The sequence below is a fragment of the Uranotaenia lowii genome, chromosome 2 (assembly GCF_029784155.1).
Source record: "Uranotaenia lowii strain MFRU-FL chromosome 2, ASM2978415v1, whole genome shotgun sequence".
NCBI classification, from domain to species: Eukaryota; Metazoa; Arthropoda; class Insecta; order Diptera; family Culicidae; genus Uranotaenia; species Uranotaenia lowii.
In genome coordinates, this window is record NC_073692.1 from 435915198 (window position 1) to 435933911 (window position 18714).

An 18714-nucleotide genomic window follows, 5' to 3' on the forward strand; every position below is an offset into this window, starting at 1 on the left:
TAATTTTAATCAATTACATTAAAATAAATGTTAAACAAGTGTTGTGGTACCCAAATGTTGTATCTAACAATGCTGTTGCATGATGCTCTGTTTAACTGAACTTATTTGTATCCATTACAATGAGTTTTCTACTTTTTGAAATATAATAAATGTATCCATTGGAAAAGGTAAAGTTTTAATTTAAATGAGCTCAATATTCACTATTTTCTTCAAAATAAGCGTAAAGGACTATTATGTAGGATTCAAATAGTTCTTATTTCCCTATTCATATTCCAAAAACGTTGTTATATTTATAAAAAGGTGAGTTTTAAGATTTTTCTTTTTAAAGTATTAAAAAAACAGACCCATATGCAAAATCAGGAACAAAAAGTGAAATATTTGGGTACGCGGATCCATTTTTCCTCATATGTTAACATTAGGAACACCCATATGTTAACATTAGGAACAATTAGTGCCATATTAGGAACATCGACACACTTTATAAAACATGATATTTTTCGTAAATTAAGGCTTGAAATGATTATTTCAAACCAAAACAGAGTTCAGAAAAATTTGGAATTTAGTTACCAAAAAATTGTATATCTTAGTATTAAAGATTCGGCGCAATAATATCAAATCTAAAAACCTCTGACAAAATATAGCGAAATTAGGCTCTGTTTCGTCAGACCATGTTCTGACTTTTGGGTAGGGAAATAAAAAACAACTTTCCTTTATGAAAACTGGTACTGAAGAGAACTTTTTATTCCATCGTGATTTTACATTACAACTTTTCCCGCGCAAAGTACAATAAATTAACGGCTAAAACAATCAAATTGGCAACATTCAGCAACATTCACAATAGTAACGGTACAGGGGGTTATGCATATACTTTCGTGACGTTCCTCACAGAGTGACCAAAACAAATGAAACTGAACATTCCGGCCACCTAAAACAATTGTTTTACATCTGGCAGTCCTAGGTTTGTTTTTGTCTCACGTCACGATCTTGAAGCGCAGCTTAAAACTATTCTTCCACCAACTTTTTCAAAGTTTTCAAAGTTTCAAAATATTCTACGAAATTGGATCTTACAGGCTGGGTCACAAAACTGGACGAGGGACTATAGAAACGTCGGCACAGGTAGGTAGGTTGTACGATCAGCAGCTTGCCTCTGGATTCGGGTCACATATGGATGATAGTTTGGACTATCGGAACAACAGGAGTGCTAGCCGGACAGCAAGCACTGCGGGTATCCAGATGGCTGGTATTCAACCTGAATACCACTGCTTTTCATTCGGGATGACGTTTCGGGACGGTTCAAAGTACTGGGAAATAGCTACGGAAGGGCACTGACTGGCAGTCAGTACCGCAGGATCCCGGATGGCTGATGCTGGGCTGTCAACATCAGTACTCCCATTCGGGTTGCATGGTCGATCCGTAGGCTCAATGTTCAGGAGGGTGGGTAGGGTCATTGTTGATGGAAGCAAAATCTTCATGGCGGGCGGGTTGTTGCTTGATATGGTACACTACTTTCAACGGGTTTGATTGCAGATCGGGATGGGTAACTGGGCGGCTTAGATCGTCGATGTTCAGGGCCTAACGTTGGTCAATGTTCAGACAGGTACGAATATAGTTCGGAAAAAAGTTTACCCAGGGCAGGATTGCTTAACGCTGGACAGGAATGAGAAGCTCCTGGCGAAAGCCTCCTGCATCCTGGTCACGGCACCAATGTTTCGTCAGACCATGTTCTGACTTTTGGGTAGGGAAATAAAAAACAACTTTCCTTTATGAAAACTGGTACTGAAGAGAACTTTTTATTCCATCGTCATTTTACATTACAACTTTTCCCGCGCAAAGTACAATAAATTAACGGCTAAAACAATCAAATTGGCAACATTCAGCAACATTCACAATAGTAACGGTACAGGGGGTTATGCATATACTTTCGTGACGTTCCTCACAGAGTGACCAAAACAAATGAAACTAAACAGGCTCATTTACCCTACTTTGATTGGAAAAAGTGTTCATTGCGTTCATTGTTGCGCGGTAACTTTTACCTATAAATAGAACGGCACTTGTGATAATCGGATCATTCTTAAATCGAATTTTGTGAAGTTAACATCAAGCGGAGTAAGCGACCTCGAGAAGACGGCCTTTGGGACAAGGAAAACCCTCAGATTACGACAATGGCGCAGTCGGCAGCAGCTACGGATCTACCATCCGATAGGTTTCTGCATGAAGACTTGAAAAAAAGTTTTTTAGGAAGAAATCTCAACTTTAAAAAAAAACAAAGAGTTTGAATTTTTTTTCGGGTTCTGTCTCCGATGAGAAGGCGGAAGACCAAGACAGAGTTCTGATGGAAAAGGCAGAAACTCTTTGATGAATCATAAAAACCACATTTATGTCTCCGATGATATGGCAGAAGACTGCAATAGAGTTCTGATAGAGAATGCAGAAACTCTTAAATTGAATTGAATGTATTAAGAGCAGAAAAAGGCTCAATTGTGTCTCCGATGAGAAGGCGGAAGATCAAGATAGAGTTCTGATGGATTAGACAGAAACTCTAACATGGAATCTAAAATATAAGGAGCAGAAAGGCTCATGTTTGTCTCCGATGATAAGACAGAAGACCGAGATAGAAGTCTAATGAAGAAGGCTGAACTCTTACATGAAATTGAAAGGCGCATTTGTGCCCCGTTGAGAAGGCGGAAGACAGAAAGTTGAACTCGGATGTAAAGATTTGAAACTTTATGATGAAAACAAAGAAAATGGTTATCTGTCTCCTATGAGGAAACAGAAGATTGAAATCAGAGTTCTGAAAAACTAAATGGCCGAACTTATAAAAAAATCAATTGTAGAAAGATCATTCATGTTTCCCCGATGGTAAGGAAGACGACTGGAAGTAGAAACCTTTCTGATTGAGAAGTTAACAAAAAAAAACTTTATTTAATGCTTGTAGCATTCTGATAAAAACAAAATATTTCCGCAAAAAAAAAAAAATGATGCGAATGATTTAAATTTATGAATCATTTTAATTTCGACGAGATGATACTTGAGAGAGTACAGAAGGGAAGTATTGTAGGATAGATATGAGATAATGGAAAATATAAAATCAAATGATTTATGTTAGAAGGAAAGAACGTAATTAAATCACTTAGAGTTTCTCAACACGCACTAATATTTGACGGACAAGTGAACAACAAGCGGAATCTGAGAAAATCTGGCTACTTTGATTGGAAAAAATGTTCATTGCGTTCATTGTTGCGCGGTAACTTTTACCTATAAATAGAACGGCACTCGTGATAATCGGATCATTCTTAAATCGAATTTTGTGAAGTTAACATCAAGCGGAGTAAGCGACCTCGAGAAGACGGCCTTTGGGACAAGGAAAACCCTCAGATTACGAAACATTGTAGATTGTATAAGCATCCAGTTTAGTTTGAAATTGTATAAACATCATGTTGTAACTAAACCATGTTATATTTTATCGTTTATGGTTTGTATAGCTCATTATATACGATAATATTTTGTTGATCGTATAGAAAGATAAAAAAAGTTGTTATGAATCGCAGTAGAATTGTGTAAAGCTCAATATTTAATCCCACTGTACAATTAAGTAATCTTTCATGCTTGCGATCTTTTATGACATATTACTTTCATGAAAGGTAATTGTATAATTGTGAGAACATCGTATAATGGAATTTAAACAATCTATTCGTACTTGTCATTCAAAGTCACATATTTAGATAAACTTAATCGGTAAATAATTGTTAATAATTCAATTCCTATGCTAAATAATATCGTAATAATCTTACGTCAACAATTGCAAAAACTGGAAATCCTTGACGAATTTTGTAGCAAAAATGAAGGCAGTTTTAATTAAGAAAGAATTATTAAAATGAAAAAAAGTGACACAGTGTTTATTGTAGATTTTTCCAGTTTAGATTGGAATTGTATGAAAATCATGTTGTAGCTAAACCAAGTTATATCGTTTATGGTTTGTATAGTGCATTATAGACGATAACATTTTGTTAATCGTATAGAAAGATCAATAAAGTTGTTTTGCTTCGCAGTAGGGTTGTGTAAAGCTCAATATTTGATCCCACTGTACAATTAAGCAATATTTCATGCTTGCGATCTATGATGACATATTATTTCCATGAAAGGTCGTACAGTAATTGTGAGTACATCGTTTAATAGAATTTAAACAATCTGCAGATTGTCGAATCATTTAACAGTACAGTAAATAGCTAGCTAAGATCCCACAGCGCTGAATACGCGGTTGTGATAGAATCGTCTATGAGATAGGTTAAAGTTGTATATCAAAAAACGGCATCTATAAATAGATTTGGAGTCCGAAATGATGCAGTCAGTGGTATTTTATACGATCAACTGATTTTAAAAACGGAACTCCCAACTGTACATGAATAAATTTGCTTGTTTGTATCAACATGAAATGGCGCCGAGGAAGTATCGAAGGACAGGGATCGGAACGTTGTGAGTTCGAGACTGAGGGAAGGTATAGATGAAGTTGTATATGGTTAGGTTTTTTTTCGCAGTAAACATTAAATTCTATCGTATTTATGTTCAAAGCGATTCATAGTATAATCGTAATAAGGGAAAAATATAATTGCTTTGGGATACAGTAACAATAAATTGTATTACATGTTGAAGAAAGTTGTACAAACCTAAGGCTACCAGCAAAAGGAAATTGTAATCAAATTGTAAGACAGGCTATAGAAAGATGTAAGTTGTACAATCCTAAGATTTTGTGCAAAGCAAAGTTGCTATCAAATTGTTGAAAACGCAATACAAAGTTTTATATTTTCAAGTTGAGCAAAATTTGGTCCGTATATTGCCTCCACTTTGGTACGTCCAGGCTCATATAGAATATTCTATACAACTTTTTCAGATTGTACAAAAGTGTGTTTATCTCAGAAACAACTGAAATATACAGAAAAAAAGGTTAACTGAGTATTTTTTAGTAGTTCAATAATTCTGGGGTTCAATAATAGCCGAAGTTAACATCAAGGTCAGACTTATGTTCATAAAATATTTTTTATAGTTGGGTTTCCTGTGAATTACTAGATTCTGGATTATCTGATATGATCCCGCTTCTATGTTCAATTTTCAACGAAATGTTGACGTATCCAAACACGTGTTGTCGATTTCCATTCAACAGTGCCTAAAAATGTCATAGATCAAGAAAATCTAATCTCAAAAGAACATCTCACATCAGACTGCCAAACGCAATATTATAGGCCATTTCATGATGGCTCCTAATAAAATTGGACAAATTTATCATTTTTATTAGTGTCTGAATGCGTGTGGAGCACATCTTCTACATAAGTAGGCCACCCTTTCTTTCCTCTGAGGAGAAAAAAACGCCATTACAAATTCATTCCACGCACAATTTCAACCGGAGACACGTGTATGGAGGCCTACTATGATCCACACAGACCGATGAACGAATCAAATCCATCAAATCCTAATAGCGGGAACGCATCTCGTAGGTAAGAAGGTAATCGTTTAGGCTACCAAATTTGTCACTAGAAAAGCCAACGGTTGCTTTGTTCTTGTTGCTGTTTTTGATTGACAGAGCAAGCGAGCCGAAAAAAAAAGATGGCTACGTGCCAACAAAAACATTCCTTTCTGTCTGCACGTTTTTCCAACGATGAGAAGTTGAGTGAAGGAAAAAACAGAAGCTTTTCCATACAAGCATCATCATTGTCCTGATTACAGCTTATGCATGTCTCTTTTGAAAAAAAAAAATGAAGTCGAAAGTGGTGCCTACTATGATGCCTCAACCCTCGAGTGATGACTTATAACAACACATAAATATGAAAATTTCGAGGACTTTTCTGGTGGAGGGAAATAGAGTTTTTTAAAGTAACAAATCATGATGTACATTCAAGTTATTTACTTCAAATTAAGAAACAGCCAGGTCATTGAATGCCACTTGTATTCGTGATTCGGGACGTGCAACTAACAACTCTTTTGGGACACACTTTTTACTTAGACCGAAAGTCTCCCGTGATGCCAGATAATATTTCTGACAATGTTTGCTGATAGTTTTATGATGTCTCTGCCGTTTCGACAGGATTTTTTTTTTCATAATGTCAAAATTTTTACGACAATACGGATACATTCTAGCAGCCGTGTGCAATTGACTTTACCACGAGCAAAAATTGCGAAACAGTATAAAACCGATGACAGCAAAAGTCCCTTCCATCTATCCGGAAAGTCCTGACGACAGCCGGAAAAATTCCCGCTCCAAATAGACGGACCAACGAAGGAACGAATGAGGAAAGCTGGGTAATAAACTTGCTACTTGTGCGAAGACGTGAAGTGTGTTTATATTAGAAAATTTGTTCACATTTTTTTCCTGTTCGCTGCCGGAACTCCATTTTTCTCGCAGAACTGCATTTTCCGCTTATGACTTTCACGTACACGCTCCTTCGGCTTGCGGTTTTGGCATTGCGGCGGAATGTTCGCACTTGTGGGTACATTCGACGTATGTGGGGCCTTCCGAACCATCACGGATGATGATGATGGCCAGAGACCCGGTCCCTCCTCACCGGTCCAAAGGAGCAGAGAACCCTACATATGTATGTACGTACCGCTTCATTGTACTGCACGGATGATGGCAGCCTTAAGTGAGTTCGCTTTTCCCAACCCAGCCGATGTTATTTATGACTGCAAAGTACATAAAATAGCTAATAATCATAAAGTTTAATATAAAAATTATGCTATTAAAAGTTTTTCCCCACTCCAGTTGTAAGATTATACACATACGTACTCTTCCATACGTTCATAAGGTTAAGTGGCCCTCCAAGTACGATGTTACTGTGCTACGGAGTTTTCCGCTGCTGAGACGGATGGACTTTCGAACGAGTTTGGAGAGTGGGTTCAGCAGTTGAAGAGTTGAAAGTGCTCAAAGCTCTCTATAGATAAGTATGCTGTCGGATGCCAAGCAATTGGGAAGTAAACTAGATAGTTAGAGAGCTCATAAACGGGATAGTTTTTATTGGTTTGATTTCCGGTCAACAGATATGGGAGTTCAAGGGATTTTTATGGATGTTGAGTTGATTTGTTGAAGTTTTGTTTAAGGTTAGTCGTTAAAACATTTCTATATTGGTTTTCTATATCGGTAAATGTATAAAGAAGAATCGTTTTCATAATAATCATTGAAATATAAATTGTTAATGATATTTTATAACGCTGAAAAATAATCCATGAAACTAAAAAAAAAACGCTAAAGTCTATTAGTCATCGGGTTTATTAAAACAACCCACAGTTCAAGATGTTCTAGGGAAAATCATTTGTAAATAAAGTTAACGTAAAAATATCACCTAAAATAAACAGTAAATTGATAAATATGAGGACTAATCGAGAAAAAAGTGGACACCTGTTTATTAAGTAAAAATTAGGTTTTTGAAAAAAACAAACGAAACCCAATTGGAAATATCGGAAAAAGTGTTCATTAAAAATTTCTGTTCAAAATACCATTTTTTTGTTTTTTTTTTGTAATTTTGGTCATTTTTGTAATTTTGGTCATTTTTGTAATTTTTGTCATTTTTGTAATTTTTGTAATTTTTGTAATTTTTGTAATTTTTGTAATTTTTGTAATTTTTGTAATTTTTGTAATTTTTGTAATTTTTGTAATTTTTGTCATTTTTGTCATTTTTGTCATTTTTGTCATTTTTGTCATTTTTGTCATTTTTGTCATTTTTGTCATTTTTGTCATTTTTGTCATTTTTGTCATTTTTGTCATTTTTGTCATTTTTGTCATTTTTGTCATTTTTGTCATTTTTGTCATTTTTGTCATTTTTGTCATTTTTGTCATTTTTGTCATTTTTGTCATTTTTGTCATTTTTGTCATTTTTGTCATTTTTGTCATTTTTGTCATTTTTGTCATTTTTGTCATTTTTGTCATTTTTGTCATTTTTGTCATTTTTGTCATTTTTGTCATTTTTGTCATTTTTGTCATTTTTGTCATTTTTGTCATTTTTGTCATTTTTGTCATTTTTGTCATTTTTGTCATTTTTGTCATTTTTGTCATTTTTGTCATTTTTGTCATTTTTGTCATTTTTGTCATTTTTGTCATTTTTGTCATTTTTGTCATTTTTGTCATTTTTGTCATTTTTGTCATTTTTGTCATTTTTGTCATTTTTGTCATTTTTGTCATTTTTGTCATTTTTGTCATTTTTGTCATTTTTGTCATTTTTGTCATTTTTGTCATTTTTGTCATTTTTGTCATTTTTGTCATTTTTGTCATTTTTGTCATTTTTGTCATTTTTGTCATTTTTGTCATTTTTGTCATTTTTGTCATTTTTGTCATTTTTGTCATTTTTGTCATTTTTGTCATTTTTGTCATTTTTGTCATTTTTGTCATTTTTGTCATTTTTGTCATTTTTGTCATTTTTGTCATTTTTGTCATTTTTGTCATTTTTGTCATTTTTGTCATTTTTGTCATTTTTGTCATTTTTGTCATTTTTGTCATTTTTGTCATTTTTGTCATTTTTGTCATTTTTGTCATTTTTGTCATTTTTGTCATTTTTGTCATTTTTGTCATTTTTGTCATTTTTGTCATTTTTGTCATTTTTGTCATTTTTGTCATTTTTGTCATTTTTGTCATTTTTGTCATTTTTGTCATTTTTGTCATTTTTGTCATTTTTGTCATTTTTGTCATTTTTGTCATTTTTGTCATTTTTGTCATTTTTGTCATTTTTGTCATTTTTGTCATTTTTGTCATTTTTGTCATTTTTGTCATTTTTGTCATTTTTGTCATTTTTGTCATTTTTGTCATTTTTGTCATTTTTGTCATTTTTGTCATTTTTGTCATTTTTGTCATTTTTGTCATTTTTGTCATTTTTGTCATTTTTGTCATTTTTGTCATTTTTGTCATTTTTGTCATTTTTGTCATTTTTGTCATTTTTGTCATTTTTGTCATTTTTGTCATTTTTGTCATTTTTGTCATTTTTGTCATTTTTGTCATTTTTGTCATTTTTGTCATTTTTGTCATTTTTGTCATTTTTGTCATTTTTGTCATTTTTGTCATTTTTGTCATTTTTGTCATTTTTGTCATTTTTGTCATTTTTGTCATTTTTGTCATTTTTGTCATTTTTGTCATTTTTGTCATTTTTGTCATTTTTGTCATTTTTGTCATTTTTGTCATTTTTGTCATTTTTGTCATTTTTGTCATTTTTGTCATTTTTGTCATTTTTGTCATTTTTGTCATTTTTGTCATTTTTGTCATTTTTGTCATTTTTGTCATTTTTGTCATTTTTGTCATTTTTGTCATTTTTGTCATTTTTGTCATTTTTGTCATTTTTGTCATTTTTGTCATTTTTGTCATTTTTGTCATTTTTGTCATTTTTGTCATTTTTGTCATTTTTGTCATTTTTGTCATTTTTGTCATTTTTGTCATTTTTGTCATTTTTGTCATTTTTGTCATTTTTGTCATTTTTGTCATTTTTGTCATTTTTGTCATTTTTGTCATTTTTGTCATTTTTGTCATTTTTGTCATTTTTGTCATTTTTGTCATTTTTGTCATTTTTGTCATTTTTGTCATTTTTGTCATTTTTGTCATTTTTGTCATTTTTGTCATTTTTGTCATTTTTGTCATTTTTGTCATTTTTGTCATTTTTGTCATTTTTGTCATTTTTGTCATTTTTGTCATTTTTGTCATTTTTGTCATTTTTGTCATTTTTGTCATTTTTGTCATTTTTGTCATTTTTGTCATTTTTGTCATTTTTGTCATTTTTGTCATTTTTGTCATTTTTGTCATTTTTGTCATTTTTGTCATTTTTGTCATTTTTGTCATTTTTGTCATTTTTGTCATTTTTGTCATTTTTGTCATTTTTGTCATTTTTGTCATTTTTGTCATTTTTGTCATTTTTGTCATTTTTGTCATTTTTGTCATTTTTGTCATTTTTGTCATTTTTGTCATTTTTGTCATTTTTGTCATTTTTGTCATTTTTGTCATTGTTCTGGATCGTCGCACACAAAGTTCGAAGTGGACTGTAACACTTGTTAGACGATCCGAACAGAGGAACAAAGTCCAATTTTGAGCAATTAAGGCTCTACACACAAGTCCCGTTTCACTTGGTGGGACAGACCAATACCTTCAGTGATAAAATCACTACACAATATTTCTTCCACTAGAAACAAAAAAAAACTCGAGCAAATTACCGGGGGAACTTAACTTTTCCCAAACTTTATTCGACCGACGGGGGTAAAATTAAAGAGGCGATGTTGTTCGGTTGGTGGTTGGACTAAAGTGATTTTTATTGCTTGATCAACAGCTGATGCTGTCAGCACGATCGTGTACCTTTCGTATCGTCGAGATGAGTTCTAGAGAGAGAACTCACTCTTTCGGAATTTAGCTAGGGTGGCTCGGCGTTATGGCAACAATTATACAATACAAAACATGCCGCCCCCCTTGAAACCAGCCGCGTTTCAACACCAATTCACAAAAATTATTCTTAATACTAACAATTCAATCAATTCTCACATACTAACAATATTTCGTACAAAAAAAAACAGATTCTTTAAAATTTAACAAGCAAAACTTTCATTTAACGGTTTGTCAAATAGTTTGACCGTGAAACCGTACTATATAGTATCGCCGATCGACAATTTTCGATTCTCGATTGTTCTCGCTCGCTGCTCTGTGTGGTGATCAGATCAATGCCATTGCCGTTTGCCCACGGCCGATATATCACCGAGTGGTCACCGAACGTATCCCGTACAACAAAGGCAACCCTTTTGCCAGCTTTGTACGTACGAGATATACGGCTGCTGGTGGCTGGAAATTCCTCCTGGTGTTTTTTTTTCTCATGCTGCTGTTGCGTAGTTTGGATCAGCTGCTGTTGGGACACAAATCCACCCGTTGATGCTGCTGATCACTAGTACGTGTCGATTCATTCCCAAATGGTTTTTTCACAGTTTTTTTTTTAATTCAATTAAAAAAAAAACTTTTGCTAAATCGGTGTGGTGACCAACCATTCAGCATAACTTGACGCTGCGTGGGAAGTTCTTCTACCAGAAGCTTTCGATTAGCCATTTAATGCTGGACGCGCTGCTGATGAGTCCGTTGCAAGCCACTTCCGCTTGATGTGGTGGATTGTTGACGTGTGGATTCCGGACGTCATGCATAGAATGAAAGGGACCTCGGTGACTTGCTTAGTGGTGCTTGCTGTAGTTGTTGGTGGATTGATGGCTCTCCGATGTTCGATACCCAAAAATAGAAATGTCCCGCAGGACTTTAGTGGTTTTAAACATAACTTGCAATGAACACATGCTCCATTGCACATACTGACTGGACTTATTCTGACATAAACAGACAAATAGACATACATGAAGACTTTAACAACTGACACATTTTCCAAAATATTTCTTAGAAGTTCCTGTTGGAACTTTTATTGACGAATTTCCATTATTATATCTTCTGACGATAACTGACATTTGGTTCTGACTCAATCTTTATCATATTTTTTTTTAACGAATTACCATTGTAAAACATTTATGATTTTATTCAAACGACATTTGTTCTGACTCATTCTATTCTGAATTAGGTTCGGTTACATTGCCGACTTCATTTTCACGAATGGGAAGAATACAAATCTTGCTTATGCCACGGTCAAAGGACCCGTTTTGCGTACGGATCGTTACCACGCGCACGTTATTATCTTGCCCTTGATACACTTTCTCAATTCGACCCAGCTGCCACTTCTGAGGAGGACTATTATCATCTTTTATGATCACTAACATTCCGACTTTAATATTCTGACTTTGCTTTTTCCACTTTGAACGATTTTGCAACTCTGACAAATATTGTGTCCTCCACCTTTTCCAAAATTGCTGTGTGAGTTGCTGAGCTCTTTGCCACATAGTTAGTCGATTTGTCGGTACTGTTGTAACATTTCTATCCGGAATCGATGTCATCGGACGTTGAACAAGGAAATGCCCTGGTGTTAGCGCTTCAAAATCTGACGGATCACTTGTAAGCTGTGTAAGGGGTCTCGAATTAAGTACAGCTTCTATCTGTGCCAATGCTGTTATCATCTCATCGACGCTCAATGTACGCAAGCCTACAGATTTTTTAAAATGGCTCTTAAAAGATTTTACTTGTGCCTCCCAGAGTCCTCCAAAGTTTGGCGTACGTGGCGGAATAAACTTAAACTCTATCCCTTGATCTGACGCATCTCTGACAACTTTTTCTTGAAACTGACTTGAGTGAAATTGGAGCATTAGTTCTTTTAATTCTCGGCTCGCCCCGACAAAGGTGGTGGAATTGTCACACATGATAATTTGTGGTTTTGATCGACGACCAACAAATCTTCGTAAAGCTCCAATAAACGCTTGTGTTGTTAGGTCCATAACGAGCTCAAGGTGGACAGCTTTGGTGACCAAACAAATAAAAATTGCCACGTAGCACTTGACGGGACTTGCTCGACGATTTGGATAGCTGATTAAAAAGGGACCACAATAATCCACTCCAACTCTCAAAAACGCTGACGATTCGGTTACTCGTTCGGCAGGGAGATCACCCATCACTTGTTCAACAACCTTTGGTTTCGACCTGAAGCACGGAATGCATGAATGGATCACTGATCGTGCCAGACTCGCCATGTTTGTAGGCCAAAACTGTTCTCTTACGCTTGAAATAAGGAGTTGCTGACCAGCGTGGAATTGTCGCAAGTGGTAATCTCGTACAATAGATATGGTTAGCGAATGGCGGTGATCGAGGATCCACGGATGCTTGCGAGAGGTTGAAATGTTTGCGTTTCTCAATCGTCCTCGAGCTCGGATTGCACCTTCATCTAAATACGGACCTAAACCAGCAATTCGTGATGTCGATTTCACTTCTCCGTGTTTTGTAAGCTCTTGAAGTTCTGACAGGAAACTTTCTGATTGCGATAAACGAACCAACGTGAGCTTCGCTTCTGATAATTCAGACTGACTGAGGTTACCGACTATTTTGTTTATCCTGTTCACCTTCTGCGCATTGTGCCGAAATCGTTTAAACAGTGCAACAAGTCTTGTAAGGCTGACAAAGGAATCATGTAAATCAAAAATTTCATTTCGTGGAGCTTCGTGAATGACAAGAGCAGTGCTTGGTTTCTCTTCTAATAAGGCCGGTTCAATTTCTGACGAGCTTTGGTCGTTTACATTGGGCCATAATTGCTGCTCTTGAGATAACCAGCTGGGACCCTCAAACCATAAACTCTGACGTATTAACTGGTCCGGTGACGCACCGCGCGAAATGAGATCTGCAGGGTTTTCAATTCCCGCTACATGATTCCAATTTCCATTCTTCGTTATGTGTTGGATTTCTGACACTCTGTTTGCGACAAACATTTGCCATCTTGACGGTGGAGACGCAAGCCAATGCTTGACGATCATCGAATCTGTCCAAAAGTATGCCTCGTTGATGTGTGGATTTACGTGCGTAAATTTTTCGTAAAGATGGCTGAGCGTTAAAGCAGATGATAGCTCCAAGCGTGGAATGGAGGTTTTTCGTTTAGATCGTTTCAGGTTCTCGAGTGGTGCAACTCGTGATTTTGACGTGATCAATCGCACTAAAATGGACCCATTTGAATCTACACATCGTAAGAACAGACATGCTCCATATGCACGTTCTGACGCATCGCAAAATCCGTGTAATTGAACTGACACAAGATCGTTTCTAAATCCGACCCAACGAGGAATTGATAACTGAGCCAATGCAACCAAATTCTCTCTATATTCTTTCCAGAACTGCTGACAATATTCATCCAATGGATCATCCCAATCCAATTTAATGCGCCACAAATGTTGGATGAATATTTTGGCCTGAACAACAACAGGTCCAACTAACCCGAGTGGGTCGAACAAACACGCCACATCGGAATGCACAACTCGCTTAGTAATCTCACATTTTTCAAATCTCAGCTGAGGATAACTGAAGCAGAATTCATCTGCTCTTGTGTCCCATTTCATTCCGAGGGTTTTAACTGTCGAACTTGAGCTATCGAGTTCGAATACCGATTGATTATCTATCATAAACCGAGGAAGGCCCTTTAAAATTCTAGAGCAGTTCGTATTGAATTTTCGTAGATTAAAACCAGCCGAATCGGTGAGAGAAGTTGTTTCTTGGATAAGAGCCCTCGCTTCTTGGATACTGTCAGCACCTGTAAGACAGTCGTCGACATAAAAATCTTCGATAATGACCCTTGAACCGATTGGATGTGTTGTAATGTTGTCTTCACCGAGCTTTTTGAGACATCTTGTGGCTAAATATGGAGCACTTGCCGTTCCGTAGGTGACTGTGGTAAGTTCATAGGCCTTAACTGGATCATTTGGCGAATCTCTCCATAAAATGCGTTGGAGGTGCTGATCCGGACTCTGTACGCGTACCATCCGGTACATCTTCTCAACGTCTGCACTGATAGCGTACCGATGCAGACGGAAGCGTAGAATGATACTCATCAGATCATTTTGAACAACTGGGCCTACCATCAAACCGTCGTTAAGCGAAACGCCGGTTGAGGTGCGGCACGATGCATCGAAAACTACCCGTAGTTTCGTAGTTGTGCTGTCCGGTTTCAGAACTGCGTGGTGCGGCATATAGTATACAACGCTATCATGATTCTGACCTTCTAAGTTTTGACGGGTGCCCTGAACTAGGCTCTGACCTAAAATCTGACCTGAACTCTGACTACCAAGCACTTCTCTCATGTGACCCATCAAGAGGTACTCGTGTATGAATTCGGTGTACATCGAATTCAGTTCTGGATTAGCAATCAACCGTTTTTCTAGACTTATGAATCTTCTCAAAGCTGTTTTTCGAGATTCTCCAAGCTGCCGTATGATGGCAGGTCTCTTGGGCAAACTGACAATGAATCTTCCATTTGAATCTCGGATTGTCGTGCGCTTGAAGTACTCTTCACAAGTTGTCTCTTCTACGGAAAAAGTGCTTTTAGAATGGCAAGATTCGAGCTCCCAAAATCTGGCTACTAATTCCTCAAGTTGGGCCGTGGAACTAACAAATGTAGCTGTACTACTCTGACACATTCGAGGCGCACCTGATCCACACTGGTCAGGCCCCTCTAGACTGACAAATACATCTGACTGTTTTTCTGACACTTTTCCAGACACTATCCAACCGAATACTGAGTTTTGTAAAACTGGACCAGCATCGGCGATTTTCTGACTTTCATCACACAACAACTCATAAAAATACTCTGCCCCAATAATCATATCGATAGGGACCGGTTTCCAAAACTCTGGATCAGCTAGAACAACATCAGGCAGTAAATTTACGTGGTGAATTGGCACAGGTTTTACGGGCAACGTACGAGTGATATTGGGCAAAATGTGGAAACGCATATTTTCTCGATAATTTGAAAGTGTAGGTAAACGTGGCTCAATGATAGCTTCTACAGCTTTTGTGGATGTGACCGAGGCATTACCAATTCCCTGAACCTTCAAAGTTTCGGCGACTTCGTGGAGGTTAAGTTTCTTAGCAAAACTGCTAGTGATATAGCAGAACTCTGAACACGAATCAAGTAGTGTTCTGGCAAAAGTGTGGTTTCCGAATCGATCAACTACACGAACAACTGCTGTCGACAACAGAACTTGAAGAGGAAAGCTTTCACTCCTTTGAGTGGTTCCAAAAGTGTGCGAAATAAGAGTATCAGTGGCGACTTGTGGGTTAGGCTGTGGATTGGATGATTGGACAACTGGGTAGGAAGTGGATGCTGGAGGAGGTGCCTGATTTGGTGGGTGCTGTGGTTGGTATTGTGAGTTCGGTCTACTCTGATTCACCCGTGGTTGATTAGCATAACTTGGTCTACGACGCCTTTGTGGAACGGAGGAGGAGTAAGGTCGTGCGAAATTGCTAGGCTTGTCGAAGTGCAAGAGAATGTGGTGTTTATCCCGACAGAGTTGGCACGAATCTTTTAAACAAGAATCAACAAAATGTTCAGTTGATAAACAGTTTATACACAGGCGATGCTTTCTCACTTCTGACAAACGCTCATTTACTGACCAATGCTGGAATCTTCGACACTGATACACTTTGTGAAAGGGCTCGCCACAAAATACACAGCTTCCCCGAAGTTGTGACGACAGATGGGTCGTTGTTATTTTGGATCGACGGAACTCGGACTCAGGTGCATTGTTGGAAAGAAGAGATTGTAGAACCAGGCACTGATCACGCAAAAAGTCCATAACTTTCTCGTACTTGGGAACCTCTTTAGAGTTGTGGTGCGTTTCCCATTGGCGGAGAGTCACTGCATCCAAACGCATACAAACCATGTGGGCCAGCAAGGTTGACCAATTCTCCGGTTGCTCCCCAATTTTACTCAACATTTGTAAATTTTTATCGAAATCGCTAATAAGACGATTCAGCGACTCGCAATTTTCTCTTCGCATCGGCTCAATTGCGAAGAGTGCGTCTAAGTGGGCCTTCACAATCAGTTTTCTGTTCTCGTATCTTTTCTCGAGTGCGTTCCATGCGACTTGGAAGTTGGCTGCGGTCATTTCGATCGAACTGATTTCCTGAAGGGCCTCATCCGTCACCGAAGATCGCAAATACGAGAACTTGTCGATCGGAGAAAGTTGGCTGTTGTTGTTAATGAGGCTTACAAACATGTCGCGGAACGTTACCCATTCTCGTAACTTTCCTCCGAAGCTCGGTAGCTGAATATCAGGAAGTTTGACCCTAGACATAGTCGTGTCAGATCCCTCTTTTGGTTCCATCGTGTTTTTGCCGTTTGGTCGAAGATTCAGTAACGCAGCCTTCGTAGGATAGTAAAATTTTTCGACTTCGTTAGCCGTTTCGTCGAATTCCGCTTCACGACGAGAAGCGTGAGTTTTGATACGACGTTTGCGTTCAGTTTCGGTTTCCTTGGTATCTGGTTTTCTTTCTATTTCTTCATCATCGAGAATCACTTTCATCCTCCTCTGCACCTCGTAAAACTTACGCATGGCATTTTCCAACGTTTCCAACCGCACTTCAACCTCGATTTCATGTTGGCCTCGTTGGAACTCGCTGACAAAAGTAGCTATGGATTTAATCGTCCTCCTCAATTGCCTGTCCTGCTCCTTCAATTCGCTGAAATCAACGTCTTCCATTGTGGCCATGCCTTATATTGCACTCGCTGACAAATACCAAATCACAAATTATAAAAGTCTGACCAAAAACTGTAAAGCTTTCCAAATAATCACGTCGACACGGCCTCTCTATTGGCGATGCCACTTCTTAGTACCAAACTCAAACACCTTCCAAAATCTATAACACCTGGTAAATTAATCAAAATACTTAATTCACCACTTCGACACGCACTAGCACTTGCTTTGCACTTCTGGGTGCTTATTTGTTACCAACGGTTGATCATTCCGATCACTGACCAAAACAGACAAAACCTCAGACACAAAACTGAATCAAATGCACTCTGCTCTCTAATTAATTGACTAATTCAATCCGAATGATTGAATAACTCGACTCAACTCAATGTTCCACAAACCAAGCGCGCCCGATTGACTGGGGGATTCAACAAAGTTGACTGCCAAGGTAAACCAGAACAACAGCAGAAAAAAGACCTTAATTCAATCAAGGATTGCACTTATCAAATCACCCCGAATACTACCCAGAAATAATTCCATCGATTCCGAAATCCGCAATTTATTTGTCCGACAATCAACACCACAAAACATGCACAATTGTACTTTCCTGCTTGTTCCAAATTATCCGAATGATGTCCAGGATGTTCCGACAAACAAAAAACCAACTTCTGTTTCTGTTGTTCGCCGTCCAACCTTTTGTAGGTCTCGCTGAGGTGCTGCGAAATGGCGCAGGAATGCGCGATGGCCGTGCAGCGATGGCGCAGCGGCTTGATACCCACAAAATAGCGATGGCGCTTGATCGCTTGGAGTCCAGGAAGTTCTCAACCCAAATACATCAACCATCCGTCGGTCACTAGAGCTGCACTGTCCTTATCCGGTTCGAATGGACCAAAATGTTCTGGATCGTCGCACACAAAGTTCGAAGTGGACTGTAACACTTGTTAGACGATCCGAACAGAGGAACAAAGTCCAATTTTGAGCAATTAAGGCTCTACACACAAGTCCCGTTTCACTTGGTGGGACAGACCAATACCTTCAGTGATAAAATCACTACACAATATTTCTTCCACTAGAAACAAAAAAAAACTCGAGCAAATTACCGGGGGAACTTAACTTTTCCCAAACTTTATTCGACCGACGGGGGTAAAATTAAAGAGGCGATGTTGTTCGGTTGGTGGTTGGACTAAAGTGATTTTTATTGCTTGATCAACAGCTGATGCTGTCAGCACGATCGTGTACCTTTCGTATCGTCGAGATGAGTTCTAGAGAGAGAACTCACTCTTTCGGAATTTAGCTAGGGTGGCTCGGCGTTATGGCAACAATTATACAATACAAAACAGTCATTTTTGTCATTTTTGTCATTTTTGTCATTTTTGTCATTTTTGTCATTTTTGTCATTTTTGTCATTTTTGTCATTTTTGTCATTTTTGTCATTTTTGTCATTTTTGTCATTTTTGTCATTTTTGTCATTTTTGTCATTTTTGTCATTTTTGTCATTTTTGTCATTTTTGTCATTTTTGTCATTTTTGTCATTTTTGTCATTTTTGTCATTTTTGTCATTTTTGTCATTTTTGTCATTTTTGTCATTTTTGTCATTTTTGTCATTTTTGTCATTTTTGTCAT

At 37.3% G+C, this 18714-nt stretch overlaps 1 protein-coding gene across 1 annotated transcript; it reads right to left on the minus strand.

Annotated features, from left to right (window-relative positions):
* Positions 1-1419: 1419 nt before the first annotated feature.
* On the minus strand, positions 1420-17100 carry LOC129743554 (uncharacterized). Its single transcript, XM_055735591.1, has 2 exons — positions 13681-17100; positions 1420-1572 (listed from the first exon to the last, which is right to left on the minus strand). The coding sequence occupies exons 1-2, from the start codon at positions 17098-17100 to the stop codon at positions 1420-1422; spliced, it is 3573 nt and encodes a 1190-aa protein (XP_055591566.1).
* Between the last annotated feature and the right edge of the window lie 1614 nt (positions 17101-18714).